General features: G+C 41.7%; 1 protein-coding gene across 3 annotated transcripts in view; it reads left to right on the top strand.

The window, feature by feature from the left end:
- The first annotated feature begins 482 nt into the window (after positions 1-482).
- Positions 483-11,003, top strand: part of RAPGEF4 (Rap guanine nucleotide exchange factor 4) — a 161,010-nt gene continuing 150,489 nt past the window's right edge. For all 3 annotated transcript variants that reach the window (XM_074873203.1, XM_074873202.1, XM_074873201.1), the window contains exon 1: positions 483-590. In XM_074873203.1, coding sequence (XP_074729304.1) covers positions 526-590 — 65 coding nt within the window. In that variant the 5' untranslated portion in view covers positions 483-525. The remainder of the gene's footprint in view (positions 591-11,003) is intronic.

The following is an 11,003-nucleotide window of genomic DNA, read 5'->3' as shown; positions in this document are numbered from 1 at the left end:
ACAGGCACACAGGGCTCTGGAGAGCTGCTAAAATACTCCTGAGCTGCTACTGATCATTAAAAAGCTCGTATTTCCCCCCCACCCCACACCCAGGCAAGGACATCTCTGGTGAAGCAAGGGCAGAGACCACTAAGACGGGCTCAACCGTGCGTACTGAGGAGCTCACGAAAGCCGGAGGAGGACGACAGCACCTTCCAGGAGGGGAGTAACTCCTTTCCGCCCCCTCCCCGGGCCGCTACCTGCCGGCTGCGGGGCGGCAGGGCCGGGCGCAGCTCCCGGCCGGGTGCCCCGGGCGGGCGAGGCGGCGCCGGGCGGCAGCCCAGCCCCGGGCCGAGGCGGGGGGCGGCCCGGCAGCCCCGCGCTCCGCAGCCGGCGGCGGGCAGGGCGCGCTGCCGCTGGGGCCTGGGCGAGCCCATCGCGCCGTGCGCGGAGGGAGGGAGCGAGGGAGGACGGGCCGACCGACCGGCGGGCGGGCGGGGGGAGCCGCTGCCAGCCGGGTGCGCGGCGACCTGATCCCTGTCCAACATGGTCGCCGCTCACACCTCCCATTCCTCATCCTCCGGCGAGTGGATCGCTTGCCTGGATAAAAGGTATCGGCATCTTCACAGGAGCGGCTGCGGAAGGATGCTGCGTGCGTGTCACCTGCCCCCCGCATGCCTGCCTGCCTGCATGTCTGTATGTGTGTGTGTGTGTGCGTGTGTGTGTGTGCTGACACCCCCTCCCCGCTCCCCATCGGATCCTGCCTTACATAAGGAGCGTGCAGGTGGGAAGCAAAACGCCCGGAGGAAGCAGAGCCGGGGCGGCGTGGCAGGATGAGGGCTGGAAATGCTCCGGGCAGCGGAGGGGACGGGCAGTCCCCACGGGGAGAGCGGCTCGCCGCCGGGCTCTGCCGCCCGCAAAATGCTGCACGTGGGGGAGGAGGGGGAGCTCCAGGGCGGAGAGAGGGCGCCGCGGCCCGGGGGCTGCGGGCCGGGGACCCGCCGTGCCGGCCATGGCCGACCCGCTGCCCGCGGCGTTCGCGCCCCAGTCCGCCTCCGCCTCGCCTCACAGCCCCTCGCCTGAGCACACCAGCCCCTGCCTCCTCCCCTTACTTCAGCACACCGGCCCCGGCCTCGCCTCAGCGCACCGCCTCCCGCCTCGCCTCAGCTCCCAGCTCCGCGCCTCGCCTCAGTACACCGCCCCCCCCCCCCGCCCCCGGCCCCGGCGCCTCACAGGTCGGGCGGGAAAGGACAGACCCCCGCTTCAGAGCGCTCCGTGCGGGACTGTTGGCCGGAGGAGGGGAAAAAAAAAATAAATGTCCGCCCCGACAGAGGCCGCCGGCGGCTCCCCTCGGCGGCGACAGCCTCTTCTCCCCGCTGCGGCGCCCTGGGGGCCTGCGGTTGTCCCCCAGGTACAGGTGGGCGGCCAGCGCCGCGCGGGCGGGAGTTACGGCAGGCTACCGTGTGCTCAGAGGTGGTGAACTCACTTCTGAAAATACTGGCAAGTTATTTACTATTTTTAAAAAATAAATTATTTGGAGTGCTTTCTCTGCGTGTTGCAGCAGAAAGTCTCGCAGTGTCGGGTTGCATGGTGGGTGGTTTGAAGGTCCTTTGCTGCGTTCCTACCTTCAGCATTTAACGGATTAGTTCAGAAGTGAAGTGATTTTATCTCTGAATGCTCACTGTGGCTCCTGGTAGTCTAGGAAAACAGTTAACAAACATGTAGGCCATAAATATACAATATGGTTCAAATAAAGCTATTGGAGAGAATTCACTTACCTGGCATATAGCAGTTTACAGAGCATCATTAGCCAGTTTTTGACAGCTGATGACAGTTGGGGTTGCGTGTGGAGAGAAACATTTGTGCACACAGAAGGAACCTTCCTCTTTTCATAATTTCTGCTATTTCCAGGTAGCCTCCTAGTGTTACAGGACTGCACCCCTCATTAGGTTTTCCTTAACAGTCCAGGCAGAAAACTGTAAGAAGTTAATGTAACTTTTGGCCTAGATAACCTACCACAGATACTGATCTCCCTCTGTAACATGTGATTTAACTTAAGAGTAACCTCTTAGAGGTTAACTCATGTTTATAAATGTTGAAAGTACTGTAAATATAAATACAAACAGAACTGGTGATGGTAACCTAGCCATATAAAATCTGAAGTGAAGCAGAGGGCCTGACTCTCTGCTCTGTAAGCTGACATTGAGCAGACATGAAGAAGCAGAGTATGAACCCCAGTACTTTTTGGTAGGTGATCCTGTCATTTCTCAGGTTTCTTAAACACAATGCATTGTGAGATCTAAATTGTGAACTAAAATTCAGGGGTTCGTGCTTAATGAGGTGCATAGCCTTGGGGAGCGAATGTTTTCAGGAAACACATGTGAGGCATTTCATTTAGAAATCTGTCATTAAATTTATATGAAAATTAATATGCTGAGCATTTTTATAACGGGAATTTCATTAGAGCTATTAAGATGAAACTTTTTCTTTCCTTTTTGTTACTTGGAGTAAGCTAGTAGCACCAATTTGTTGAGTGGAAAGAATCAGTTCTGGGTGCCCTGAAGGATTATGTATTATTTTCCTTCTTTTCAGAAGGCAATCTGGGTGTAGGACAAACCCAGGACATGAGAGATTGTAGGTTTTTTTTCCTGGTGTCTGCCATGCTTTGCTTTGTGATGATCGGAAATACACTTACGCGTTTTGTTCTGGTTTTCCGTTTAAAAAATACAGTTAAAGCTATGTTGGCAAAGTACTATAGGAATCTAAGTACTATTAGATAAGGCATTTTTAATTAATTTGCACAGGTGTATTTCTAGAGTGTATTTCTTTTCTATAGATGATCTACCAATGTACTCATTTGAGTTATTATGTAATTCTATGTATTTTAAGCCTTTAAAAAATCTCATAACATTTTCTAACCTAGGTGTGGGTTCTGTAAATACAGGATCATTTAATGAGTCAATTCTCTGTAGGATACCATGTGTTTTTATTAAATAATAAATATAGCTTTAATATGTTTTAGTTAATGAATATATTTGTATTTTCAGGAGGAAGGCAGTTCTAAAACTGGTATGCTTCAGAATTTTTGGTGAGCCTCAGCAAAGATGATTAAAATGGCATGTAATATGGATTATCCAACTTCATTCTTTAAAAAAAAAGAGAATTAAACTCTAAATGGAAATAATGAAATACATCATGTACAGAAATGATGTGTTTTGTATATGTTCTTCATGTTTTTCCCAAAGTCACACATCAACTAGAACTACTAACATCTGAAATAAGAGCACATATAAAGATGAAGAATCACCAAAATGTTTCAGGAAAAATGTTATTACTATGTAGGGTACTGTGAGTTAGGATCACCAGTGCTTCAACCATGCAGCTTCCATCTGTGGTTACTAACCTAAAACAAAAAAATTAACTCAACAGTCAGAATCCAATAGAACTATTAAGCAGGTATTCTTTTATTGGCAGAGCTGGGGTTGCCCTGGGGATTCTCCACATTAAGGGCTCCCAAGAATTAGCAAGGGACATCAGTTTACATACACACAAATCCTACATATTTATTAGATTTCCTAGAAAGAGGTGTCTTATGATAATGAGTTCCCAGAATTCATTTGCATAATCTGAGCATGCATAGTGAAAATAGGGTGAGGGTCTTCAGTGGTTGGGGGAGGAAGTAAGTAGTCGTCTTCACAGTGTTCGCTAGTTGACCCTCTTTCCAGAGCATGCCCTGTGAAGTAAAGTCCAGGTGTCTCCCTCCTAAGTCAGCAAAATCAGTTTCCCTACAATAGGGTCTCTGTGTCTCTTTGTTAGAGCCCCTCTTATCTCATTCTAGGAGTTGCCCAAGTGCCCACTGAAGGCCTTGAGTCTGCCATCAGTGATTTATGTAGGGAGCCTAACGAGCGTGTCAATCTTACCTAAACAGATAAAGGGATCTAAGGAAGCAGTTGAGGAGTCAGGAGTCCTTGAGAAACAAATGAAGCAAAACACAAGCAGAGCTTTGAAACAAATGAAGCAAAGCACAAACAAAGCTTTCATACATCACATCACAGTTTAGTCTTAATAATTGTTAGAAATTCATTTGTTTGAGCCCTTTCATTCCCTTTCAAACCGCAAAAGCCAAAGATCAGGACTGAAAAATGAAATAAACAGGACAATATTTTTATATGAAGTCACAGGTGCAAAGGTAAGGAAGAGCAGAAACAGAAAAGTTCAGAACACTGTGGTCTATCAAGAATAGTTTGTTTTTGCAGGAGAGAGAGATCAGCGGTGAGCAACTGTTGTACCTCATTGTACCTGGAGATGTAAATAATTTTTCTGTTAAGGAAAACAGTCCTTTTATCTTTGAAGTAAATAGTTGCCTTACCACTGATTTCCTAGGGGTCAGAAGCGTGCCTGCCATCTTAGCATTTTTCTGTATGTCTGATCTGCTCATAATTAAAAGAAGGTTGCTGATTTATGCAGGTGTGTATTAGCTCAGGAACAATGTCTTCTCTACTCTCATGGTTTCTTTCACACTGAAGACTATCTAACCAGGATATTTCTGTATTGACATACCTTTACTGAACGGTAGACAAAGTATTTTTTACATAACTATTATTTCTCTAAACCTAATCACACTTATGAATCAGGTAAATGTTCTAATTGAATTCAAATACAAACTTTTTAATGATGTACAGCGTTGTCAACAGTCAGAGATCCCAGGATTTTATACCTGCCTATGGCATCTTGTGTTTTTTTGTGTATTAAAGATAACCTTCAGTGCCTTAGCAGACTGAAGGAGCAGATCACAGTACAAAGCATGTAACTTTGCTAGCCTGTTGTGCTAAGAATGTTACAATCTTTGCTCAGCTATTTATAAATTATTTAAATACAAAAGGCGTTTCCAGGACATACTGTACATACTTGTTATGGTTTAACCCCGGCCGGCAACTAAGCACCATGCTCACTCACTCCTCCCCCTGCCCTGGTGGGCTGGGGAGAAGAATTGGCAAAAAAGTAAAACTAGTGGGTTGAGAGAAGAACAGTTTAATAATAATAATAATAATAATAATAATATGATGATGATGATGATGATGATGAGGAGGAGGAGGAGGAGGAGGAGGAGGAGGAGAAGAGGGAGAGATAACAGAGAGAGAAATAAAATCCAAGTAAAACATGTGATGCACAGTGCAATTGCTCACCACCCACTGACCAGTGCCCAGCCAGTCCCTGAGCAGTGATCAGCCCCTCGTGGCCAACTCCCCCCAGTTTGTGTATGAACATGATGTCCTATGGTGTGGGATATCCCCTTTGGTCAGTTGGGGTCTGCCGTTCCAGCTGTGCATCCTTCCAACTTCTTGTTTACCCCCAGGCTACTTGTTGGCAGCGTGGTGTGGGAAGCAGAAAAGGCCTTGACTGTGTGAGCGCTGCTCAGCAATAATGAAAACATCACTGTTTTCAGCACAAATCCAAAACATAGCCCCATACTAGTTACTATGAGGAAAATTAACTCTATCCCAGCCAAAATCAGCATAATACTGAGCTTTTATAGCATTGTCATCCTTGTTAGACTTTTGACTTGCATCATTTACATCTAACAAAACTAGAATAACACATACAGGATAATATCTCTGATCTGTACCTCAAGCCAAGCTCCCATAGATTTGAGTGTAAATTCAGACTGAAGCTATGTAACAGCGACATATTTGAATCAGAATTTATTTTTAGCATTGTAACAAATACTTGAGATGTAAGTTATTTGTATATGCTTAGTAGTCAACAGGTCTCTTATGAGTATATGGGTAGGCTAGAGTGAAGAACTGATATTCTGAAAGAATTGTTGTAAAAGAAATATGGAAAATGCTTGTCATCCTTTATAACCTGTAATTATGTCAAAGGTAATGGGATATAGATTTATAATCAGGCAATATTGTGAATATTTTAGAATTGCTTTATGATGCTATTTTATTTACTTTTAAAAAATATTTTTATGCGATTGACAAAACATATACAAAACTATATATATTAAATTTCTACCCTTGCTTTTTATTTATAACAAATCCATAGAAATAACACCACCATTTTTCACTTAGTTTGGATCTGAACAAAATTGTGGACATATACTGCAGCTCCTGTTGGCCAGCGTGCTTGATGTTTTCTCTCTGTATATAGTATGTGGCTAAGTTGGTGTATGCTTGGATCAAGTCTGCGTGGGGATATGTCAGCAGCAGGCACCGTGGTGAATGTGGAAACTGGGAGACAGAACAGTATAGACATAGCCTAAGTGCTTTCTAGCACTCATGCAAAGGTGCAGTCTTCTGAGAGTGATGAATAATAACAAATTTATCTTTCCGCATCATGCAACTCATTTTCTAGTCCAGTGCAAAGGTGCAGTCTTTGATGAATAATAAAAAAGCCTTTTTTCTTTCCGTATCTCCGCAGAGAGACCAAAATAATTGTTAATATAGCTTACCATAAGCTTCTAGGTCTCTGCATTTTATTGAATATATGAATTCAAAATAACTCATAGTGAGAGCAGGAGTTGTATTTTAAACAAATTCAAGCTGTTTTGTTCTCTGCTCACGGGTTTAGGCATTTCTAGTATGGGCTTCCATTTGTTACATGTGGTTGCAGTAAGTTACACACTTGTTCTATGGACAGGTATTAAGAGGAAGAAATAGTATTTGTCCTAGCATTCATGTGTATAAACATTGTCATGGCCCACCAGAGCAAACTAGTACGTGCATATGCGTATTAGGACGTGGCATTTTCAAATTTAGTTGGTAGTCTTGTGAAGTGGCTGCATGATTGGTGTGGTACTTGTGCATCTGTAGGTTTTCTCTTTTACCAGGTGATACTGGAAACATGTCTAAACTGTCATTGCCTGAGTTTTTGGCATGTTGTTAGGATTTGATCTCTAAAATCCTATATTCTGAGCAGATTAAATTTCTCTTATAACAAACACTCATATTCCAGCGAAGGAATAAAAACCCAACAAACAAGCTAATTGAAATCATGCCCTCAAAGTCAGGTGGCCACCAGATATTTTTCAAATACAAGTATTTTTTTTTATCCAGTGTGACATCTGTTTTCATCTGCATCTTACAATTTGCTGCATTTAACAAGCTCATCATTCTTCTCCTTCCTTTATTCTGTTAGTATTTTCTGCACTATATTTGGCGTGATCGGTTACTATTGCTGCTTTATCAGTATCTTCAACGAATGTTTCCTTAACTGACTTTCCACTTCATCTTTTAATTCAGCAGTTGTCAAAATATATGTCAATGTAAATCTGTAGAAGTTATTTCCTGGTTGCTATAAGTTTTAAATTTTCATTGGCTGTAATGATGCAGATCCTAAATGGGTAAAGGTACATTTAGCATAGTGTATTGGTGGATGGCAGTGGCTAGAGTTTGAATCAAAGGATATCATCACTTCTGCATATTGTTCAATTATAAATTTCATTTGCAATGTATCTCAGAGTCTGTCTTCATATTAAAGCACTTTAATGTCTATTATGAAGCTACAGTGCTGGTTAATGTAATTTCATCCAGATCTACTTCTGTCAAATGGAATTTTAACTGTCCTGAGCTCACATTTATGAAGGTTGGAAGGTTTATTCAATAATGTTTAGTCACACCTTGGTTGCAAAACATGCACCATGCATAACAATTTTCATAAATGGAGAAAATTTCCTTGCAATTTTATTTTTTCTCTTTAAGTATTTTGTCTTTTTAAAAAGCATATGAAGGTGAAAAGAATTATTTTTATGTTTTGTTTCCTATTATAGCTGTATTCTTCAGGTAGTGTATTTTAAACTTAGATAAATCTTTATGAATATCATTACTTAATAAATACATCTTTTGCCATTCCACACTTTATACAGATCTAAAAATTGACCTGCTGGAAGGTTGCATAACTTGTAGAGCAGGGTATGTAAAGAAATGAAGTGCACTTGATTGCTCAGTCTAACCCTCCAATAATTTTTCGGTGCATTGGCCAAACTGAGTCGAAGGCACAAATATAATTGAGTAAGATAATAATGAGATGATTGTGTAGGTAGAGTCCTCGATATTTGCTTTCCTTTGGCCCTTACTGAGGAAGACAGAACTCAACTATTACAAATTCTGTCTGACTGCAGCTGACAGCCAGTTGGTCTGCATTTAACTGGCTGGTCAATCAGTACCTGTGTAGATCTACAGCATTTCTTGTGCCTTGCATAGCAGGACATGAGAGATTATTACAGAGGTTCTGACTGTTGGTGACAGTAGTAATTTGTTGGAAGCTAAGCATCAGCAGTTTTACTTGTGTTCCTTCTTTTTTTTTTTTTTTTTTTTTTAACTGTGGAACGATTTGTATGCATAAGAATCCTAGGGAGCAGGAAATGTGAAAACTGGAATCCCAAAGTCTCATAAAATGCAAATCAAAAGAATTGTAGTTTTGATTATTGTTTGAAAGCCTCATGATGAGGCTTTTTCCATGACAAGGGAATGAGGAGCCGAAATGTGAATGTTGAAAACATGGATTGGGTAATACTACTGTAACAAGTGCAGGGTGCCTCTGGGGGAGTGTTGGTTGCTTTCTGTCCCCATGGAAGTAAACCTTTATCTGAACATTATTTCAGATTAAAAGTAACTTCATTTATATCTAGCATTTAAGTCTCCTGCCACAAGTCTAAACTGCTTTGATAGGTCACTGGTATCCCTCTCTGAAACTTTCCTTTCTCAAAGATAAATTAGGAGTCACAGCATTGCCTGGAGGGCAGAGGTGCTTCAGTGTTGTGCTGTTCTCACTAAGGGAAAACAGTATCTTGGTACTACTATTCTTGGGCATCCTACTGCTTTGCTTTTCTGCTATTCTTGGACATCCTACTGCTTTGCTTTTCTGCATGTCCGGGAAGGGGAGGAAAAAGTAGAGGTAGCATAGAGGAATGATCTGCTTTCAATGGCATTCCTTGCTATTCTCTCCTTGCTCATGTTTCAAAGTAGAATATACTTTAAAATACTATTAAAATTCACCAAATGGTCCATGGTAGTGGTTACTGGTACTTTTCAGCTCATTGACTTTGTCTTTGCATCTTTGAATAGATGCTTGAGTTTAACCCAGAGATCAGCTCGTTTTATTTGTCTATTATGTAGTGTGATACTCTGTTTTCTAATAATAGCCTCACCAGTGGAAGAAATACATCGTATCTGCTCATCCTTCATGGGCTGTTCACTGCTGTCTGAAATGCAATACTGCCCTTTTAAAAAGAGCAAGGGAAGGAAATGAACTTTAGTGTTTTTGTTCAGTTAGAGCAGGGTTCAGATTTTTGAACAGATATTATAGAAATAAACATTTTAAAATTCTAGGCGCATCTTGGCAAAGAAGGTAAAACTACGTGTCTTCTGTTTTTTTTTTTTTCAAGTGTCAAACCAATTATGAAGAAGAACCTAAAAAAAAGGACATATATAGTAGAAGAGAAAGTAATAGGTTGTAGTTAGATAAACTTGATAAAAACAAAACGAAAACAACTCCAACTTGTTCCTTTCTTCTAGGTTAACAAGTCTTTCATAGCATACAAAAACATTCAAATATTTAACCTTAACACCATCAAAATAGTTTGTTTTATAAAGCTATATATGCTACGCATGAACAGAAATACTTGCCGAAATAGTGTGTTTGGAGAATTGTGGCAATTATCCTCTGTCTGTATTTAAACTTTGGGCTTGAATAGTTCGCACTTAAAGATATGAAATAGCTTTTTGAAGATACACTCCTGGCAGGTTTTTTTATAATCTCCTTTTACAGATAGTCGAGCAGACATTGTCAAGAAAATTGTTTCATCTCTATAAAATACATGCCTGAAATCTTCGCAACCAAATAAATCAGGGGTAAAATATCCTTTAAAGAAGCCTTATTGACGTAATTGAATGGAGATGTATGACTAGCATTGATGCTGTCACTTGTGTATGTATGCTGTGATGTACTGAAGAAGTGGAACAAGACAGATGAGATGTGTGAAAACATTATTGCTAGATAAGACTTACTGTGCTGTGAAGAGGCAAATTAATAATATAAATAAGGAGCTGGATGAAGTGTTTAGTGGTCAAACAAAGCAGAAAGGCTTGCAGGGTAGTGAAAAGAAATTAAATACTCCTGCTTTTTGTCATTTCCTAATAATTTTGTAGACCTGCTTTGCAACACTGGAAATGCCCACCTCATTTTGGCCACGGTGAGATGGGATGTCAGCACAGTACCCTGTTGAGATACAAATTTAGGGACAATCATCTTAAATTGAAGATTGGAGGGGGGAGTGTAGGAGTGTCACCCCTGCATTATCCTTCATGGTAAGAGATACTAAGTTTGAAGATTTCATTTCCAAACCAGTCATTCCTCCTGCATGGTTTTGTCCTGGCATTTTCTATCTCACAGCATGATACCTACTCAGTTATGATTGCTGGGCCAGTTAGTGAAGTGTGGTTAGCACAGCAGCTGCTAAAGCTCTTTCTGGGCTTGTACCCTGCAGACTTAATGGAGATGGAGATATAGCAGCAGCTGCCCCACAAAGATGGTGAAAAGTTGGGAAAGAGGAGTAGGAAGCAGTGGTTTTAAGCAAAAAAAGATGAAGACAACAGTAGCACTTCCACAGTTTGTTTTACTTAAAATTTATTTTAAATTGGGTGAAGCAGCCTAGGGAGTGGGTGCTTCACTGGATAGAGTCATACATTTTCTACAAGAAGGATGGCCTTGCCTTAAAATGCTTCTACTCTAGCTCATACCTCTACCAAACTGTTGAAAGGTGAAGAATTTTAATTGATTTAAGAGTGTTGTCCATACTTTTAGATTTGTCTGTGGTCCATACATTGGACTAGAGCTTTCAGAAACAGAAGTACACTTAGGAAAGGATAGAAACTTTATCAGAAAATCCATTGGTAGCTAAAGTCTCACTGAAATGCATCTTTTAACTTCTTATGCTCATGGATATCAAGTCATAACTGCAGCATTAGCAGCGAGGGGACACTTCAGTAGCATATCAGCATCAGTGTCACAGAACAGAA

The sequence above is a fragment of the Strix uralensis genome, chromosome 6, assembly GCF_047716275.1.
Source record: "Strix uralensis isolate ZFMK-TIS-50842 chromosome 6, bStrUra1, whole genome shotgun sequence".
NCBI classification, from domain to species: Eukaryota; Metazoa; Chordata; class Aves; order Strigiformes; family Strigidae; genus Strix; species Strix uralensis.
Note: the sequence above shows the minus strand (reverse complement) of the source record. Positions and strands in the feature narration are given on the sequence as shown.